Here is a 20,937-nt window from a genome sequence, read left to right as displayed (position 1 = left end):
AATCGAGTCCCTTGTGGAAGAAGACGCACCGCCCCCCGCTCATTCCGACCAATCGCACGCGCCTTCCAACTTCGCTTTTGCGCCTTTATGAGCCCTCCCTTTAGACATGCGCACTCGGAACTCTGCCTCGCGCGTAGCTCACTGCGCATGTGCGTTGCCAGGGGTAGCGCAGGTAGCCAAAGTGGCTTGTGGAGAGGGCCCTGTTGCTGAGGCTGGGAGGAGGGGCCCGAGGCGTGAGTGAAGCCGCGATGAGGGCCGTGTTGACGTGGAGAGATAAAGCCGAGCAGTGGTGAGGAGCAGGGCAGTTCGGGAGGAGTGGGAGGCCGAGCTCTGGCGGGGGTGGCGGGAGCCATCGTGTGCATTCTTGTGGTTGCCAAGGGCAACGGGACTGCGGCCTAGGCTGAGGGCACAGAACCCTGGGTCTAGGCGACTGTAAGGTCGCCCTCCCACCCCTTTACGGGCAGAGAAACTGAGACCTGGAGAGGGGGCAAAGGGATGTACCACGCGTGAGGCAGTGGCCTGTGGATGCGGTTTCACACATAATCAAAATCTGATCTTGTCGCTCCCTTATAATCCATCCCGTGCTCATCTTACAGCCACAACGATATTTCTCCAATTTTTGCCATATCCACATATTACCCATAGTCTTATTTACTTGACATTTTTCTCTAAATTGTCTCCTTTATTTACACTTGTTTAGGATTTTACATTTTATGATTTTACAAGAAAACTTTATTGCTCCATATTTAAAAATCAATATCACTTGCTATAATAAGATAACTGTAAAACTTAAAGAAAGGAGAAACAAAAGAGTGTTAATAAGTTGTAGCTAGCTACTGTTGTTAGGAAGCCTTTAAGCCCGTGGTCTACTGTCTGGAACTGGAGATTTAGCAAGTATGATCAGAGATGTGCTTGAGATGAATAGCATCAAACTGAGCCGTTTTCCCATGCTTAATTAGAAATTTTGAAAGAGAATGACTTTCTTACCTTGTGATTCAATGTTATTTAATGTCCTAATCCATTTTTATCACCTAAATCCATCAAATAGTGATACATTTTGTGAAATACTAACTTACTGGATAGTTCTCTTTAGCCTGACTTTCAAAATCTTCCTACATGCTCTTTTCAGCTTCATTGTGAAGTTTTGACCACTGGAACAGGATATTAGCCATTCCCTCTATGTCTTTTCTTAGGTCTTTCTGTGTGAAAAAAGCATGCCTTTTTTCCTTATCTCACATTGAAATCCTGAACATCCTGTAAGGCTCCCTTTGGAGATGGTCGCTCTCTCTTTTGTACTCTACACTAATAATAGCTAACACTTACTATGTGCCAGGCACTGGCTAAGAACTTCATATCTTCAGTCTCACTGCCACCTCACAACAGCCCTCTGAGGTCGGTACTATAATTACCTCTATTTTACATATGAGGAGAGTAAAGCACAGAGAGGGTAATTAATTTGCTAAAGTCACACAGTGAGTCGTTGCTGGAGCCAGCTTTCAAGCTCAGGTCTTTCTCACTCCAAAGCCAGTGGTTTTAGCCACTACATTAATTTTTATTTTTATTACAGAAGTTACATACTCAAATGCCTGCAGGAGTCAGGCAGGCAACATAAATGGGAGATGTTTATTTGCATCTTAAACACAAAGAATTGTCTGTTTTCTCTAGGAATATTCTTCTATATCCCACTTTTCTTGAAACACATAGCTTACCACTTCTACTTTGTTTTTGTTGTTGTTGTTGTTGGTGGTGTAATAGCTTTATTTAGTTCAAATCAAGGCATCACATGTTCTATCCCACCATGATGAAGCAACATTTAGCTCTTCTTTGTAGCCGGAACTCAGGAAATCATTATATCCAATGACTCCTGAGATTCTTCTTGGCCATAGATTTCGTTTGGAGCCTGCTGAAAATGGTGTCATGGCCCTTCATTTTCCTTATCAGTCACATCAAAGGGATGTTCTCATATTCAGCATACTTACTATTGTAGTTCAAAAATACGGAATGCTTCATGAATTTACGTGTCATCCTTGTGCAGGGGCCATGCTAATCTTCTCTGTATTGTTCCAATTTTAGTATATGTGCTGCCAAAGTGAGCACTTACCGCTTCTACTTTTAATAGAGATTTGTCTTAAAAAATTCCTTTTTTACTTTTCTCTTAACTGTTTTATAAAAGTACTTCACAGCACTGGCTGATGATAACTGGCAACTGAACATTTGGATCTGATGTTAGAGAGTAATAGGGAATGGCAAAGAGTGTGGCAAACTGGAGAGCTCATGCTCTGCCTAAAAGGGGCAGCTACTGCTCAGATCCTGCCAATTACCACCCTGCAGGAATTTGGTCTTGTGTGCTCAGATCTTCCTATTTTCATCAGACACTAGGAATCTGGGTTTTTATGTAAAATGCCCTAATGTTTAAATGTTGGAACCTTTCTTAAAACAAGCAAAAAAACCCAAACAAACAAACAAACAAAAAACCAGAATAAAGGATCATGTGGCCCAAACAAAACATTTGCTGGCCAAATACAGCCTGATTTGCTCCCAGTTTTCAACCGATGGTGTAGAATTTTATTCATTCCTTTTTTTGTGATACTTACAATCTGTGGAAGAGTTATTTGTGAATCTGTTTATTCTAGAAGTTTATAAACTCTTTAAAGGCTATGTTTTAGTCATTTCCAGATTATTCCAGAGCCTAGTCAAATCAGTGGTTATTGTGATTATTTGATGGATAGATGGATAGATATAATGAATGGATGAGTGAATAAACAATGAATGAAGATTGGTTATTTGATTTGGGTTCATGACAAATTTGAAACAACCTGTTAGATTAGGAGCTGCATGAGTTCTGTAGACCAGCAATCCTGATGGCAGCTACACATGCCAGCTTATAGCCCAGAAGGAGACAAAAGAAAAAAAAAAAACTATAAGAAATGGATATTAGAACTAAAAAAAATTCCCAGATATCAAAGATTAGTCTTCCACAACCAAACCAACGTAACCTTCACATATCAGCAGAAATTCTTTTTTGAGTCCTGCCACTGTGATCTGTTACTCTACTTCTCATAAACCTAGAGTGACTCCCAATTATCTTCTACATCAAATTGTGAACTAGTTGGTCCTGCTTACCCTCACCTCCAATTGCTAATGTTTAAATTTATGCTTTTCAGTTCAGCTGAATACTCCATTTTCCTATTCAAAAGCCCTTCCTTCCCAAATGCTCTTAATTCTTCTCTGAACTCCCTCATTTTCTCCCTGAAAAACACTGCTCTAGGTTCAATCCTACTGTGATGCCTTGTTTAGCAAGCCCACTTTATTTTAGGCCTTCATCTTCTATAACCCTCCATTCACACCAGCTAGTATTTACTGAGTGCTTGCTGTAGGCCAGACTGTTTACATGTGTTATCTTGTTTAATCTCTACAACAACCTTTGAGGTTGGAATTGTTACCTCACTTAAGATGAAGAAACTAGACTTAACAAAGTGACATAATTTGCCTAAGATACCAAAGCAAGTAAGTGGGGCTGGGTCAGATCGTGCAGGTTTTAGAGAAGCACCTTAAGACTTCAGTTGACAGTGAGCATAGGGTTGGTGGAGGACAATTTGTAGGACTTAACGTCTGTCTCTCTGAAATGGAATTTGACCATGTTTTTTTTGTTTGGTTTTTTTTTTTTCATAAAAGGGGGCAGGGCGGGAGAGAGAGTCATCCGACAGTACAATAGACTGCCCGTAGATGGGTGAGCTCCCCAGCCCTAGAAGTGTTCAAGCAGAGGCTGAATGGTCATCTATGGGGAATTCTTGCCCTGGTAGGGGAGTTAAGACTATATGACAAGATCTAGGATTTTTCCCATTCTGAGTGTCTGTGATCTCATTAAAGTCTGAGTAGTTAAAGATAAAATCTTGTCAGTTTGTTTATTATTCTTTATGTATCTAGGACAGTGCCATGCACATGGGTCCACAAATGTCTAAAACAAGGTCATTACCCTCAAGTTGCGTGACTATAATTAAGGACACAAGATGGTATCTGAAACAGTATAACATATGTAAAATTATATAATTCAGAGCTAAATTGAATTGTACAGATTCTAAGTACAGTAAGAATTTCGATTGGGGTAAATCAGATATTATGTTATATTTTAGGAAGGCAAATTTCAAGAAATTTAGAGAAAATGAATTTTCACATCTGAGAGAAAGATGCCTTAAGGCTTGGCCTAAACGAGATGCTCAGAAATGATTTGCTGATAATTCAACCCAAAATGATCATTTTGAAGAAGAGGTCACCAGGAACCACTTTGACGAGCTCAGTTATGTACAAGACAGAAAGGGAGCTGCATATCCAAGGATGACTATAAAAGAGAGATGCAGACCCCCTCCAAAAATACCTCATTATACAACCCACAGGTGTCAGGTGCTTTGTGCAAGACTGGCTTGTACACAGCTTTTTTGTTTTGTAGGTGAAGACGAAAGCACAGACAGGAGGTCAGCTCTTCTGGCCCCAGCTCCCCTCTACTTTCCAATCTGTCACCCAACTTCTCCTCAAAGTGTGAAATGCACCAAGTACATTTCCCCCTAGACTCAGAAAAGAAAGCCTGAGAAACAAGAAGGCCAAGTCTATTACTACATAACAGTGAGGAAACTGAAGAACTCAGGGTCTGTGTTGCTTCTATCAAGAGGGATGCCCAACTGGAAAGGGAATAACAATCATGCTTGTCTCATCTTCTCCATCAACCAGCTATGTGACATCAGACAAATGACTTGCTTTTGTACGTTAGTTTCTTCATTGATAAAAATGGGCCAGTAGTATCTGGCCTGTCTACTGCTTTATGTTATTACAGGATCAAATGAGATAATGTAAGTTTATAGTCTTTAACGGCTCTTAACTGTTGAATATATGTGAAGAATTATTTTTGTTAAAGGAATCTTCTGAAGTCAATGGAACCTATGTAGAAACCTTTTGAATTCTACATGTAATGTCTTGAGTGGGTGATAATACTGCCCCTCTTTTTTTTTTTTTTTTTGCTGTTGTTAAAGTATGGAAACTTGCTAATTATTTTGTCATCTATGACATATGCTAATAGTAATGCTAATGAAGGCTACAAAACATAATAGTTAAAGTATGGGCTTCCAAGACAGACTGTCTGGATTTGAATTCTGGCTCCACCTTCACTCAGTAGCAATTTTGGGGCAAGTTGTTTAATGTCTCTGTGCCTTAGTTTTCTTATCTGCAAAATAGGTGTAAGGCTGTTGTGAGGAGTGAGTCAATGCATGTAAAGCTTTTAAACTGTACTTAGCACATAATAAATAAATGTGCTCAATAAATGTTAACTACTGTTATTATTAAAACATTAAGAGTAACAGAGATGTGTCACACTTGAAAATAATTTAAGAGAGTGAAAGGCAATATAGCATAAACTCTAGAGTTTGACCCAAGTTGAAATTCTGGCCCTTTCACTTGCTGGTTGTATAATATTGGGCAAGGTACTTGACCCCTCTGAGCCATGGTGTCCTCAACTGCAAGATCAAGTAATAATTCCTACCTCATAGAATTCTTGTGAGGATGAAACAAAATAATGCATTTGAAGAATTCAGCGTGGGATCTCTCTGTGGTAAATGCTCCAAGTACTGTTACCAGTGGTGTATATTTTTAGATTACTGACAGGTACCATGTAAATTTATCCCCTGCTAAACTTTGGCAATAGACTGTGTTGGCAGTGCTGCCCGACACATTCTTACTAGAGTCACCTGAACTAATGAAACCCTCTATCTGGGGCATTCATGAATCTTTGTAATATGACTCCAGCCTGTTTTTCTTGCCTTATCTTTCCCTACTGCCTTGCACATAGCCAGATGTTTCAATCAAATGAGATTATTTACTATTTCCTCCTTCATGTCTTTGCTTTTGTTTCCTCTGCCTGAAATGCTACACCTACCTAATCTCCTGTGTGTCTCAAAAGCCCTACCTTTTTCAAATACTGTTTTCTTCATGAAGATTTTTCTGATCCTCTTTCCAAATCAGAATACTGTTATCTTCCCCTTCTGAATCTTATGTGCTCTAATGTATCTCTTAAAGGTTTTACCACAGTGTTATTCTGTATTTCATCTAAGAGGTCAGTTAAATTGACACGTCATCAATGATAAGAAAAATCCCAACCTCGGAGATGTGAAAATGTGTACTTTAGAATTGATCACATATAGTAGTTCTTTGTGAATGTGTCTGAGTTACATCTTCCCCCTGGATGGTCATTTCTTTAAGGGCAGGGAAGGATTATGATTTAAGAATTTTGTATGTTAGTGCCTAGCACCTCAGAGGCATTCAATAAGTATCCGATTAATTGGAAATAGTTATGCTATTTCAATAAAGGACCAATTTTTTCACAGACGTGAATTTACTAGCCCTTACACATTCTCTCAGGTTGTCTGTCTTTTATGGTATTATTAGGAGAATTAGTGTCCTCAACTGTTGAACATTTGAATTATATCTGGCATCTGGCTTCTGGACAAGTGGAAACTAGGACATAGAGCTAACTACCCAGTGGATTGTGACTGAGTGGGCTGCCAAGGTGTGGTGGTTGAATGGAATTTGCAACCAAATGCAATTCTTAGCCATTATTTTTCTCTCTCATATAGTAGCAGTGTTTTATAATGGAAGTAAAGTTTACTTTTCTGACCATTAGCAGACCTCGTCATTTTCGTTTTTAATTATCCTTTTGTCTTGTCTTGTCTTCTGTTTAGTATATATGACCTTGCATTTAAGCCTGATGGAACCCAACTGATTTTGGCTGCAGGAAACAGATTACTGGTAAGATTTTGTCTGAGTTTCCTTTTTGAGTGCTTTTTTTCCCTCTCCCTCTTGTAAGTACTCTGAAATTTGACTCTTTTTTGAGATAAAAAAAGGCAAGGGCGGAAAAACCAGTCATTACTTTTTAATAGGGAAGGAAATGAGCTATTTAAAACAGGTAAGTAAACTGTCTATCAGATAGGAACCTGTGAACAATACCTCCTTTGGAGTCATTAATCTTTCCCTTTTTACCTTGAGACACCCATAAAAGGTTGAAAACAATTAATCAAAATGCCTTTGAAACTGGGCTGGTGTCAGTTCACATTTCGTCTCCCTGAAAAATTTAAGCAACATGAGTGAATGAGACTCCTTCCATGAGAAGCCAGATAGCCTGACCCCAACTTTTAGGCACTGGCCTACCTAAACAATTCCATATGGATGCTGTCCTATTTTTCATGTTTTCAAAGAATATAATCTCCCTCTGGAACCTATCCCAGTGTATAAAAGTAATTTTCAGAGAACTCTTTATGTTTGACCTAAAAACCTTTGTATGGTCTCTCCTTCCTCCTGCGTAAATCAACTTCCTCTTACTCTGTTGTCTCTAGATATGCAGACTGACTGATCTCCATTCTCTGTATGGTAACTATGTAATCTTAAAATCATGGTTAAATTGTTCTGCAGACTTCTCTCCAGAGTAAACAGTCCATATCCTTTTAGGTTTTTTTTTTTTTAATTTTTTTTTCCAACACTATTTTCTCCAACACTAACCATTTTTGGAGAGGTTTGCCTTGATTTCTCAGATGGTGTGTTTTTTACATCTCCACATAGTTATAGGTGTTACACAGCTGTTAAATATCCTAAATCCACTTTACAGCTAAGTTTTATGACATCCCCTTTGATTTGCAAACCCAGACAGAGTTCAGGTCTGTGACTTTTGATCTCTTGGTAGCAAGTATGAAACATCCTCTATGAGTTGATATTAGGGCCAGGGCTAGCACTGAAATTTAACCATGGTGTAGGTGGCTCTTCTATGTGCTGGCTTTATCTGAGAGAGCCTAGCTCAAATGGTAATATGTCCAAATTCACATAAGAATGAGAGAAGTTTGTAGAGAAGTATCACAGAGTGAATTTTGGTTTCTCAAGGAATAATGGTATGTTCCTGGTCATAAAATGCACAGGATTGGGACCTCAACTTCTTGAATTTCCCAACTTTAAGCCACATTCTTTCTGGTTTCTCAGTATAGTTTTTACTTGATACACATTTAGAATATTGACAAATGTTTTGTTATTAAAACAAAAATAGCAGCAACCTGTAGAAATTCTAACTAATGGATGCCATGTGGATAATCTGTACTCTTGTCTCTTTCTTGCCAGGTTTATGATACCTCTGATGGCACCTTACTTCAACCCCTAAAGGGACACAAAGATACTGTGTACTGTGTGGCATATGCGAAGGATGGTAAGAAATTGTTTGGGGTTTACAGTCTCTGTAATGGCCTCATAGCTTTCATTTTTCTCCTTAGTCACTCTTTAATTTTTTATAGGAACTTCAAGTACAACTTGTAGGTACAGAAGATAGTTAAGTCTCTTAGACTTCAATTAATTCATTCAATTCAATAAATATTTGTTGAAGGCCATCTATGTGCCAAGCACTGTTCTAGCTGCTTGAGATGCTTCAGAGAACAGAATAGACAAAGATCCCTGCCCTTATGAGTCTGTGGGGGAAGGGAAAGAGGGCGAGAAAGTATGAGGGATGATATGTAATATACATGGTAAATCAGTAAATTAAACAGTGTTAGAAGATGATAAGTGTTAATGAAGAAGAAAAAGTAGGGCAGAATAGGAAGATTGAGAGTGTTGAGTAGGGTAGGGGATTGGGTTATAGTATTGAATAGGGTAGAGAGGATGGGCTTATTGAGCTGGATATGATGAGCCAAGACTTAAAAGTGGGAAGGTAGTGAGATTCTGATGGTGAACGTCTGGGAGAAGAGAGCTTCTTGCAGAGGGAGGAACCATTGCAAAGGCTCTCAGGTGGGAGTGTGCCTTCCAGGGGCTGGGGCAGAGAAAATCAAGGGGAGCATTAGGGAATGAGGGTAGAGAGGTAATAGGTATGGGGTGGCCAGATCATGTCAATAGTCATAAGGACTTTAACTTTGGTTCTCAGTGAAAATGGGGAACTACTAAAGAGTTCTAAGCAGAGGAGTAATCTGATCTGACTTGTATTTTAAAAGAATCCCTCTAGTTGCTGTGTTGGAAACAGTCTGCAAAATAGAGGATTGGGGCAGGGAGATGAGCGAGGAAGTATTATCCAGGCAAGTTTTATAATACTGGTGATAAGGACTTAGACCTCTGGTTGTAGAAGAAGTAGTGAGAAGTAGTCAGATTCTGGATATAGTTTGAAGGATTGCCTGACAGATCAGATGTGGGGTGTGAAGAAAGGAATCAGGTGACTCCAAGGTTTTTGACTTAAGGGACTGGAAGGATGGAATTGGCCCTTCACTGAGATGGGGAAGGCTGCAGGTAGAGAAACTTACAGTGGAGATCAGGAGTTCAGTTCTAGACACGTTGGATTTGAGAAAAGTCGATGCTGTGAGAGAGAGGGGAGGGAATTGCCAGAACAGAATTGTCAAGTGGGCAAGAGAAGATGGGACCTAGGGCATAGACAGGGCATGGTGAGAAGGTAGAGGATGTCACTGCAGGAGCTGGTAGGTAGGTGTATATGGTAGTAGGAATCTAATAGAAATTCTGTTCCATTTTTTTCAGTGAAATAGGAAGCAATATCACCTGAGAGTGAGGATGGGGAAGGAGATGTGAGAAAGTTGAGGAGAAAGGAAATAGAAAATCACCCCTTAAGATTGTGGCTGAGTGAATGGACCTGGGAGATATGGTGAGATCCCTAGTGACATGAAGGACCTGCTTGAAGCTGGTGATCATGAATTGAAAGTGAGAATAGTTAGTGTGATTACTGTCTTTTTTTTCTACCACTTTGAGCTGCATAGGTACAAGGGCAGAGGAAGTAGAAAGTTGGATTTAACCAGAGTTGTGGGTTTGCAGGCACCTCTGAAGATGAAATAAGGGCAAAGGAGCTGAGGATGTATGCAAAGGAGTGATTATATACATTGACCTTGAACTGTTGGCTAAGTAATGAAGGGTGAGAGGACTGCAGGGGATGAGGGGTAGTGGAGAGGTAGTAGGTTCTGGTGGGGTTAAAGATTATAGGAGTTGGGGCACCAAGTGGGGTGAGAAAGAGGAGAGGTGGTGGGTGAGAGAATGAGTGTACAAAATTGATATTGAAAATTAAAAATAAATCCATGTTACCCACAGCATGGAGTTAGTGGGAGGAATTTGGAATGAGATAGTTCCAAGTTTCAACCACAAAAGCTCTGCGATTTTGAGATGGTTATTGAATCTTTCTGAGTCTCACTTTCCTCATGTATCTAATGAATGTAATATTAAAGATAATATTCTGTGACCACTGCTTAGAAGTCACAGAATCAGAGTGTTATAGTGCTTTAATGAGCCTTGGAGATCATTCAGACTCCAGGTTTTTAACTTCTGGATGATAGACCCCTCTGAGGATCCAGTGAAAGCTGTAGACCCTTTTCTAGAAAAATGCACATACTTCATGTATACATACAATTTTGTGCATACAGTTTCAGACTGATCTGGCCCAATGTCTTCATTTTAGACCTACACAAAGAGAGAGAACAGTCAGATGACTTGCTAAGGTTAGTGGCAAAGACAGCACTAATTTTTGCCTCATAGTTAGGTGTGCTATGCCACAGTAGTCATGCTTTTTTTTCTTTTATGTGCGTGTTTGTGTTCTAGTTCAGAGTAATACTGTGTGGAGACCTGTGGGAATTCTGGAATTCATAAGCCTTGGGGCTCTTTGACCTGCACACCATTAAGGACCTTGAGGATGTCAGAGTGTGAGCTGCCATCAGTGGCATTTGTCAGCACTTTGCAGAGTCCTATCACACACAGCATCTCATTTGATCCTCCTAATAACCCTCTGCAGCAGATAGGAAAAGGATTCTCAGCTTCTCTCACAGATGAGAAAACAAGCTTGGAGCTATGACAGGTGACAGGGGATGCAGAGCTGGGCCTGACCTAGGTCTTCCAAGAGACCTCATTCTTTCTAGTATATTATGCTGCCTCTTCATGACATTCATATAGTGACTAAGAAATCTTTTAATCCTCTCAACTGGTCTTTTCCCCTTCAATATGGAAATGGAGATACTCTGAATTACAGTTTTGCTCTTTAAGTCTGCTTGTTTCTGATTTCTCCTTTAAATTTTAATAAGTATTTAATGAGCAACCATGATACAAAGGTGTGTAAGAACTATATTTTTTTGTTCAAGAAAAACATTGCAAGGCAATATGAAGAAATAATAGTAATAATAATAGCTATTTTTAGCACTGATTCTAATCCAAGCACTTTCTTAAACTCTTTAATCTCACTTAATCTTCACCACAACTTTGAGGTAAATACTATTGTTGCATCCATTTTCCAAATGAGGAAATGAAACATGGAAATGTTCAGTAGCTTGTTCCGGAGCCTGCAGCTGGTAAGTGACATCACTGGGAATTCCAACTCAAACTCTGAGCCTGTAGCCCACACTCTTTATCACCTGATGCCTGTCAGGATGGGAGAGGAGTGACAAATAATAACATATGAAAGCAGCTTCTATTTATATAGTATTTGCAGCAATATCATATGGCTCACCCTAATATCTACTATTTCAATTGCTGTGAAAGGTGCTTTACAGATATTGTCTGAGTTGACCCCAGCAAGGAGGCTCTGAGGAAGGTATTATTATCCGTTTACATTTCAAATGAAGACACTGAGGCTCAGAGAACAGCGACTTACCCAAGGTCAACTTCCGCTTGCCCTAAGAATAAAATCTAAAAATCCTTAACAAGGTGTACAAAATCTAGCCTGTGTTTACCTCTTAAATCATCATCTCTTAAGTGGAGTAGGTGAGGGCTGCCTGTTGTGTTTGCTGCCATGATACCCTGCTCCACTTCTAGGCACTTGCAAACTTGTAGCAGTGTAATTAATAAGTAATTACTTGTTATATGCTGCGTCTCTCCAGTCCATTCTTTCCTAAAGCCCAAGTAGAATAAAAATGAAATCTCATCTGTCATTCTTTTGCTTAAAGCCTTTCTTTGGGATAAAGAGCAAGATCTCAACTGTGGCCCTGAAGCCCCTCCCCCACCCACCTCACCCCTTGTCCTTGGTGTTCCATGTTGGCTGCCTATCAGCACATTAGACACGCCAAGCTTTTCCTGCCTCAGAGCCTTTGCACATCTAATCCATGTGGATGGCTCTTTTTCCTCTCTTTGCACCTGGCTAAAGTTTGCTCAACCTTTAGGTCTCAACTGAAGGATTACATCCTCAGAGAAGCCTTCCCTCATTTAAATTAGGTCCCCTAGTTATTCTTTCATAGGTCCCATTTCTTTTGTTACCATATTGGATTTGTATTGGATTAATTTAAATTAATGCTTATTTTTCCTACTACACTAAACTATGTGAAGGTGGGGTTATGTGTGCTTTGCTCACTACTTGATCTTTTGCTCATTACATGATTCCTAGCAGATAGTAAGCCCTCAATACATCTTTGTTTACTCTGTGCCAGACAGACTAGGATTTAAACCCAAATTCCTGACTCCAAAGTACTGCTGCTCAGTACTGATAAGGAGTAGAGAAGCAGCTGATACTTATTAGGTACCTTAAAGAACAAGTTTTCTAAGAAAACTGGGAAATGCTGATTTAAAATAAATGTGAGAATTTTCTTTTTAAAAATACTTTTAGGTAAACGTTTTGCTTCTGGATCAGCTGACAAAAGTGTAATTATATGGACATCAAAATTGGAAGGCATTCTGAAGTATACGTAAGTAACCATTTAGGTTTATTAGCTTGACTCTTATCTTATCGGGTGACTGTAGTAAAAGCCCCTTAGAAAAGATATAAGAACTTTTTTCTCTGCTATTGACCTTGAAATTAAGTTATGGAGTTATGTATGGGCATAGAAAGGATGGATAATGTATAAGTGAATGAACATTTCTTGAGCACTACTAGCTTGGCCAGCATTGGGCTAGTGTTTTCATATACTCACTTTAGTGAATCTGACACTGGAAATTCTATCTTTCCCCAATTTGTCCTCTTCCAATGTCCCCTTCTCAAGGAATGGCCTCACCTCTACCTAGTGGCAACAGCCAGAAAATTGGAGTTGGTGTGCTCTAGGCTTCTCTCACTGCAGAAGCTCAGCCCTGCAGCTCTCAGGCTCACATGTTCTTCTGTGAAGCCTCTCCTGCTCCTGTAGACCTGGTCAGGTCTCCTTGATGGCATTTCTCACAGTTGTAATTTTATATTTATTCTGGTGATTGATTGATATCTCCCATTAGCCGGGAAGCTCCAGGAGGGCAGACACTACATCTATTTTTGCTCACCCTGTCTGTGTCCCTGGTACAATGCCTGGCCTATAGTAGATATTCAACAAATGATTTTTTTTTTCTTTTTAATTGTGGTAAAATACACATAATATAAAATTTACCATCTTAACCATTTTTAAGTGTACAGTTCAGTAGTATTAAGTACATTCATGTTGTTGTACAACAAATATCCAGAACTATTTTCATCTTGAAAAACTAAAATTCCATACCCATTAAACAACTCCCATTCCCCCTCCTCCAGCCCCTGGCAACTACCATTCTACTTTCTGTCTCTATGAGTTTGACTACTCTAGGGACCTCATATAAGTGGAATCATACAGTATTTGTCCTTTCATGACTGGTTTATTTTACTTAACATAATAACCTCAAGGTTCATTCATGTTGTAGCATGTGTCAGAATTTTTTTTCTTTTTAAGGCTGAATAATATTCTAGAGTATGTATAGACCACATTTTTCTTATTCATTTATCTGCCATCAGTGGACCCTTGGGTTACTTCCACTCAGGGCTATTTTGAATAATGCTCCTATGAACATGGATTTACAAATCAACCTTTGAATGAATGAATGAATGAATGAGTGAAGTTATAAGTGAGGTGTTACCCAGAAGTAAAGGAATAAAACTGAGACTGAGTTGCCATGTGCAGTAAATGACTCACTCAGCTTTCATTGTTGTCTAAGGATTTGCCATATTTTCAGATCTTACCCTGTAATGTCTTCATTGCACTTCTATCCTGTATTTCCAGGTCTCCACAAAACAATAAGAGTAACAGCCATTAATAAAGCACTTCCTATGCAGTTGGCACTAGGCTAAGTGCTTTATATCGTTATCTCACTAGTCCTGGAGGAGGTACCATTTCAGCTGGGCCAGGCTGATGGGTGGGCAATGTTTAAGAGATGAAAATGGTGGGTAAGGGGCAGTCAAAGAGAAAGAGAATTAATCCCTGTGCTTTTTGTTGATCACTTGCATAAGAGCTTGTGGTGTGTAGTCAGAGAGGCTGAGGGCTCACCATTAAAATTTTCAGTTGTAGCCACTGAAACATTTGTGGTTTGCTGCATTACAATCCATAATTGTTTACTTCCCAGGCACAATGATTCTATCCAGTGTGTCTCCTACAACCCTGTTAACCACCAGCTTGCATCTTGTTCCTCCAATGACTTCGGTAGGTTCTGATTCTTGATGTCTTGTCCTGGAATAACTGCAAATCAAAAATGCTGAAACCCATCCAGAATGTGGTGGTTTTGTCCTAAGAGAGTTAATGCTACTTCTCTCCCTTCAATGGCTGTGGTGGGGCTGACAGTTATTCTTTAAATTGTGTAGAAACAAAGAGCATGAACAATGACATTGAGTCTGGTAAGAAATCTATCTGAGAGACAAGAAAGGCTCAGGGAAGGGAAATGGTAAGACGGATGGGAAGGCACAGGCATAACTTGGTGTTGCCACCTCTGGAAAGCCTTCCCTGCCTCACCTTGGCAAGGACAGTTCAGTTGTCCTTGCCTCTGTGCCCCTCACCATCTGTGGATATGTGAAATTCTTCACCGTTTCAACTGTGCTTCTTGTGCAGTGTGTCACCATTACTAATGGTTTAGTGGTTGTAGCCGTCCTCTCCGAGGAGTTGAATGCCTTGAGGCATTCACCCTGGCCCCACACATGGCACTGGCATGGTGTCAGCACAGAATAGGGGTCAGTGTAATGTCCATCGAGGCAGGGAGGAAAAATGAGCAGAAGCTTATAGGTTATCTCTATTCAAGGTCAATTCTGACTTTTAGCTCCTCAGTTTTGTTTTCCTTGCTAAGAGATAATGGGTGCAACAGAACAGCCATTATTGAGGAATCAGAGACCTAATCCCTATCAGTGTTTCACTTTCCTTATCTAGATGAATATATTCCCATACATCTGTCTCACTGATGGAGTTCTGAGGTTCAAAAGAGAGAATGTATTTGAAAGTACATTGTGTAAATAAAAAGGAAAGAGACTGTCGTTCATAGCATTTTATCAATGTGAAGCACTGGTCTGTGTGCTTACTTTGGGGATTAAAAAGACAAAACAGAATGCCTGCCCTCAAAGACTCTATGGTCAAGGTGCAGGGAAAAGTAGAATTTATAAAAATGTAATATTAAGTAATAATAGTTCATTGTTTCCAGTATGCTAGGCACTGTGTAAGGGTTAAAAATGAATTCCTATTTGAGCTCTTTGGCAACCCCTGCAGTCAGGGTATTATTCTCATCCTCACTCCATCGCTTCTGATGAAAAAGAATTGGGGGTTAGAGCAGGCGGTGACTCACTGGAGGTCATCCAGCCGATAAGTGGCGGAACTAAGGCTTGAACCTAGACCATATTGAACCCGTTCTGGTAAGCATTGCTGAGGGACGCCCAGAAGGGAGGGATTTCTTCCAGCTAGAGGCTCTGGGCAGGCTCAGTGGAGCATAGTAACATGTACACAGGTGGAAATGTTTGGGGGAGGCATTCCGGACCAGGGGAAAGGGAAAAAAATAATTTGATAATGCACCTTGCTATATAAATATATTTTTTGCATTATATTTGTCTTTTTGATCATGCTTTATGGCTCAGGCAAAGAGTAGAATTTGCGTATATTGCTTGGACATACACTTGTGGTGGGGCCCTGAGCCAGAGCATCTGGGGGCAAGAGGGAGCAAGCTGAAGGTGACCAGTGTGCCAGGGACAAGGCACAGCCCAGATAAGGTCACATGCTGTGGGGGAGACCCGGAAGAGGAAACTGGATCCCAGAATGCTAAATGCTAAATTATTGCTTTGAATGCTAAATTATACATTGGTTGTAATGTAATAGTTGTTTACAGTGAAGTTACCATTTCACTGAGTAAAACCTCTGAAAAGTTGGGTAGAATTTTACCAACCTATCTTCCTTTTTTCTTTGTGTTTTGAAATAATTATAAATTCATAGTAAGTTGCAAAGATAATAGAGGGGTCTTGTGTACCCTTCAGTTTCCCCCATGGATACATCCTATATAACTACTATACAGTATCAAAATCGGGAAGCTGGGTCTGGCACAGTCCATGTGTATAGTTCTGTCATTTCATCACCCCTGGAAATTACCATCACCACAAAGATACTCGGTACCGTTACCTCCCCTTCCCTCTATTATCCCTAACGCCTGGTACCTGGTAACCATTAACCTGTTCTCCATTTCTATATAATTTTGTCATTTTAGAATTTATAAATTTGAATCATACAATATGTTACTGTTTAAGATTGGCTTTTTTCACTTAGCTATAAAGCCCTGGAGATCCTCTGTGTATCAACGGTTCTTTTTAATTGCTTTTCTTTTTTATTCCAACCAATCTATCTTTTTTTATATTATTTTGCATTGAAGGCTTGTGGTCTCCTGAACAGAAGTCTGTCTCCAAGCACAAATCCAGCAGCAAGATCACCTGCTGCAGGTGAGTTAGGGGCAGCTCTGAAGGTAGGCTTTTGTTTCCTCCTCTTCTAAACGGACTCTCAAAATCGTTAATTCACACAATAGAGAAAGTCTTGTGTTAACTAGTTAGTTTGGGCCCCTGTATTTTCTCTTTTCTTCTGTTCTGGTCTCTTTGGTGGGAAGGACTTGTGCCTGCCTTTGATCATCAATCAAAGAAGAACTGTAAATTACTTTCATGCAGTTATCTAGCTACAAACTTCCTCATCCCACAGCTGTCCTCAGTGGAGGCTCTCTGAAGATGTGAGGTTATCCTTTCCAGGCAGCATGTGCACTGGAGAAAGCTCTGTAAATAACTATTACATTGCAACCAGAGTACAACTTAGCATTCAAAGTAATAAACGATGCTTTCTGGAAATCCAGTTTCCTCTCCCAGGCCTCACCCACAGCACATGACCTTATCCCGGCTGTGCCTTGTCCATGGCACGCTGGTCACCTTTGGCTTGCTAGACCTAGATTCAAATCCATATTGAATCACAGACAGGCTCTGTGACCCTAGGAAAGTTACAGAATCTCTCTGAGCTGGATAATGTTTCTCATCTGACAATACTGGATAAAAATAGTTTGTATGTGAAATGCATACAAACTAATGAGTGTAAAGCATGTAGCACAGCACCTGGCATACAGTAGACACTCTATAAATGGTAGCTATTCTTGCTGTTCAGCTTCTGAGTGTAGCCTTTCTTTCATTCAACATCTGTTAAGCACCTGTTCTAGAGGCTGGGAATATCCCAAGACACAGATTTTGTTCTTAAGGTGCTCTTAAAGTGGGAGGGGGTTAAAATGGCAAGTGGGGAATGGAGGCTGGCCCAGTGGTGCAGGCACAAGCTAAGTGGAGGTCTGTACAGAGAGCTGTGGGAGCCTTCACATCTATCTGTTGATCCCAGAAATAAATGGGATTTTAAGTTTGGCCCTTTGATTTTTATATCAGGACCAGGGTGAGCCTAGCTGTTGCTGCCTCATTAGACTCTATATCAACCAAGGCATTGTCCTCACTGGTTTTACCTTCTTTGTGTTCCTTTCCCTCTTTCCGTGCCCTTTACTGGTTGTGTGAACAGCTGGACAAATGATGGTCAGTACCTGGCTCTGGGGATGTTCAATGGAATTATCAGCATACGGAACAAAAATGGCGAGGAGAAAGTGAAGATCGAGCGGCCGGGGTGCTCCCTCTCCCCAATATGGTCCATCTGCTGGAACCCTTCAAGGTGCTCTTTCAGCTTTCCTCCTCCTAGGGCAAACACTATTATGAAGAAGGCCTTGCTCAGCAGGCTTAGTTCTTTCTCTCCCCCCGAGGTCTTCATGCATTCAAAAGCTCCTCACCCCACTTGACTGATCTGTTTTGGAACCTGTTCCATTTCAATGGAATTTTTTAAGAGCCCATCTTGTGTTTTGGAATGAATCCCAGAGATTTAGCTAAGCAGATGAGCTATCTAGGCCAGCTCAGAGCATGTGTGTACATGCACACATGCGACACAGAAGGGCCATTTCCTTATGAATTAATAACTCTCCTTTTTGCTGTGGCTTTCTTTTGGTCTTTTCCCTTTTTCAGTTCTCCCCTCCAAGTCAAGCAGAACATGTGCCCACCCAATAATAAATAGCTTTTTCATGAGCCTTTTTTGCTGCCTTTGCCAAAAAAATCTAAATTAAGTCTACAAATGTCCCCAAATCCTATAATTCCATAAACAGTTGGCATCTACCTTCTCAAAACTTATAACGCTTTCCTTTCTATGCTGATGTGACTTAGAGGGTGGACTAATAGCTTTATATGCTCTTCATATAATCCTACAATATTATTAAACTATTGATATCTCCCAGTGTCCTCTGAAGGTAAATTAAAGGACTCGTTTACCAGCCCAATGTCACTTTACAAGTGGTTCCTACTTGATTTAGAAGGTTGTTTAATTCCACTGCCTTTCCAATACCAGATTATTATGCTTCTTCCTGAATAATTTTGTCCAGCCCAGGGCTGTACCATGCATGTCTAATGCCTTCAAAGGCCATTAGCTTACCCCAGAGTTCCTGCTGTTTGATTTTGTGGCCACGGATGACTTTGTGGCTTCAGGGTACCATTTTTAATTCATGAGAAGCAGGATGCCCAGTGTACCTGGTTGCTGTCTTCTTCCGGACAGTGTTCAGGGGCTCCTTGACAGGTTTTGAAATTATAACTTTAGTGTAGTTCTAGGCATTGTGATTGTAAACAACCACTTACTATCTACAGCCGATGGGAGAGTTTCTGGATGAACAGAGAGAACGAGGATGCCGAGGAAGTCATTGTCAACAGATATTTTCAGGAAATCCCTTCCACTCTGAAGTCAGCAGTGTACAGTAGTCAGGGTAGTGAGGCAGAGGAGGAAGAGCCAGAGGAAGAGGACGACAGTCCCAGGGACGACGACTCGTGAGTGTGTCCCGAGGAGCAAGAACCCTCCTTGCAAGGGTCTAGACCCTGGTGCAGACCTGCCAGGGCAGATGGTACTCTAAGCTCTTTTCTAAGGGGATTAGAGAAATTGTGGTTAAAAGCTCCCCCTTATAAACCTGTGAGTGGGTTATAAAATTATCCTTTGAGAAACTTCAGTAAATACTGAAAAGTCTGAAAGAGAAAGTTTAACTCTTGGGTAAGACTCCAGCCTCTGAGGAAACCACTGTTCTCGTTTTATTGTATTTTTCCTCAGTCTTTCAGTGTGTTCATATAATTAACTAAATCATACCTTATTTTCTTTTTTCCACTTAACATCATAGAATGAACTCTTTCCAGTAACATTAGAAGTTCTTTGAAAAATATGATTTTGAATGCCTGCATAGTACGCCCCTGCCTGGCTGCACCACAGTTCATTGAACACTTCCTTTATTACTGGACACCTTTCTTAGCCTGTTCCTACACTGTACCTTACCTTGCATTTTCTAGGACACATTTAGAGCAGAAGCCTTCACCTTTCCCATAATCTTCACCTCCCCAAATCCTGGCTGTCCAGGCATTCTTTCTTTTTGGAGTGAGAAAGTTGGGATAGTCAAGATATTCCAATCGGCAAAAGTGATCTAGCTTGAGACTTTCCAAACTATGTTTTGTGGTACCTGGAGTTCCTTGGAAGAAGGAGGTGGGAGGTCAGAGACAAGGAAAGGAGGAAGAGGTGGACTTCAGGTCCCCATCTCTGCTTCAGAGTAACCCCTTTTGTTGCTTGACATGAGTTTTGTTTTGGTAAAGAGCCCCACTGCCAGAGGGAAAAAAGGGGGAAAGGAGGTTGAAAACCACCAATCCAGCTCATGAGGGCTGAACCCAGCCCACAGTCCTAGATGACATCCCCAGGAGGGCTCACTGCAGGCTGGGCTCCTAGATTATGTTTGGACTTCAGTGCCAGTTACACAAAGTTTACCTGCAAGTCCTTTCCTATTAACATTGCTCTTGGTCTTTGTCTTTTTCTCCCTGAGTTGTGAATTGGTGCCTATGGTAGTTGCTTCTTCGCCACTCTTGGCTGGGTTTTGCAGATAAACCTATACTATGCCTTGCCTGCATATCTAATGGTGCTGACAGATGACCACAAGGCCCTGGGCTCAGAAAAGCTGGACTTAGTTAACAGGAAGTAACGTTAGGTGGATTAAGACCCGGCCTCAAGGGTGGGGAACATCTCTCTCTTAAACTAGATTCCTAGTGTCAACTGAGGAAGTTTCTTCTGCATGCTAGTCCTACAGCCCAGATCCCAAGGCCCAGATCCTGATAGGGACTCAGTTTCAAAGACAGTTGTTGATCTTCAGAGAGCCCGTTACTCTTTATTAGATCCAGTCAGAAACCATTTCATTGTGAGAGAACCTAGTTTAGGTGTTGATTTTTCCTCTTCAAGAAGAGTAAGCAGGATTTCTTCTGTCTATTAAAAAAAGTCAGACAATTCATGCCTTCTCACTGCAAAAGACATATTTCACCACCATCTCCCTATATTTTATAGTACATAAGAATAAAGTACTCTTGAATCTGCAACCTTGACCTTTCTTAACACTGCTCCCCAAGAAGCTTTGAAATGGGGCATTTAGCCTCTTCACTGTGTCAGTGTTCCATCACCACAAGCTCATGGTAGGGCATTCAGTGAAATAAGGGATCCCATGAGGGCTGAGCCTCCTCTCAGCTCATCCTATTGGACTGATTGATGGGTTAGCCCACATTACAACTTTGGCCTCAGTACTGCTGTACACTTGGCAATCTGACAGCCTGGCCAGGGCTTTCTTTTTCCTGTTATTTGTTAAACCCTTAGGACTAACTCATCAGCAGAC

At 40.7% G+C, this 20,937-nt stretch overlaps 1 protein-coding gene and 1 non-coding gene across 8 annotated transcripts in view; one reads left to right on the top strand and one right to left on the bottom strand.

Moving 5' to 3' along the window:
- Window positions 1-130: 130 nt before the first annotated feature.
- IFT122 (intraflagellar transport 122) overlaps window positions 131-20,937 on the top strand; it is a 66,470-nt gene continuing 45,663 nt past the window's right edge. The window contains exons 1-10 of one of the 7 annotated variants that reach the window (XM_023536850.1): window positions 176-289; window positions 4,448-4,844; window positions 6,726-6,792; window positions 8,146-8,230; window positions 10,600-10,852; window positions 12,587-12,665; window positions 14,311-14,387; window positions 16,579-16,645; window positions 17,739-17,885; window positions 18,899-19,075. In XM_023536850.1, the coding sequence (XP_023392618.1) occupies window positions 10,846-10,852; window positions 12,587-12,665; window positions 14,311-14,387; window positions 16,579-16,645; window positions 17,739-17,885; window positions 18,899-19,075 (554 nt within the window). In that variant the 5' untranslated portion in view covers window positions 176-289; window positions 4,448-4,844; window positions 6,726-6,792; window positions 8,146-8,230; window positions 10,600-10,845. Of the gene's footprint in view, window positions 290-4,447; window positions 4,845-6,725; window positions 6,793-8,145; window positions 8,231-10,599; window positions 10,853-12,586; window positions 12,666-14,307; window positions 14,388-16,578; window positions 16,646-17,738; window positions 17,886-18,898; window positions 19,076-20,937 lie in introns of those variants that run through there. The other 6 variants (XM_023536851.1, XM_011370528.2, XM_011370529.2 and 3 more) reach the window with 6 other exon arrangements.
- Window positions 1,991-2,097, bottom strand: LOC111746014. The gene has a single exon (XR_002782875.1). It is a non-coding gene; the product is annotated as a U6 spliceosomal RNA (small nuclear RNA).

Source organism: Pteropus vampyrus, unplaced genomic scaffold, assembly GCF_000151845.1.
Source record: "Pteropus vampyrus isolate Shadow unplaced genomic scaffold, Pvam_2.0 Scaffold171, whole genome shotgun sequence".
Classification (NCBI taxonomy): Eukaryota; Metazoa; Chordata; class Mammalia; order Chiroptera; family Pteropodidae; genus Pteropus; species Pteropus vampyrus.
This window is presented reverse-complemented; position numbering and strand designations above follow the sequence as displayed.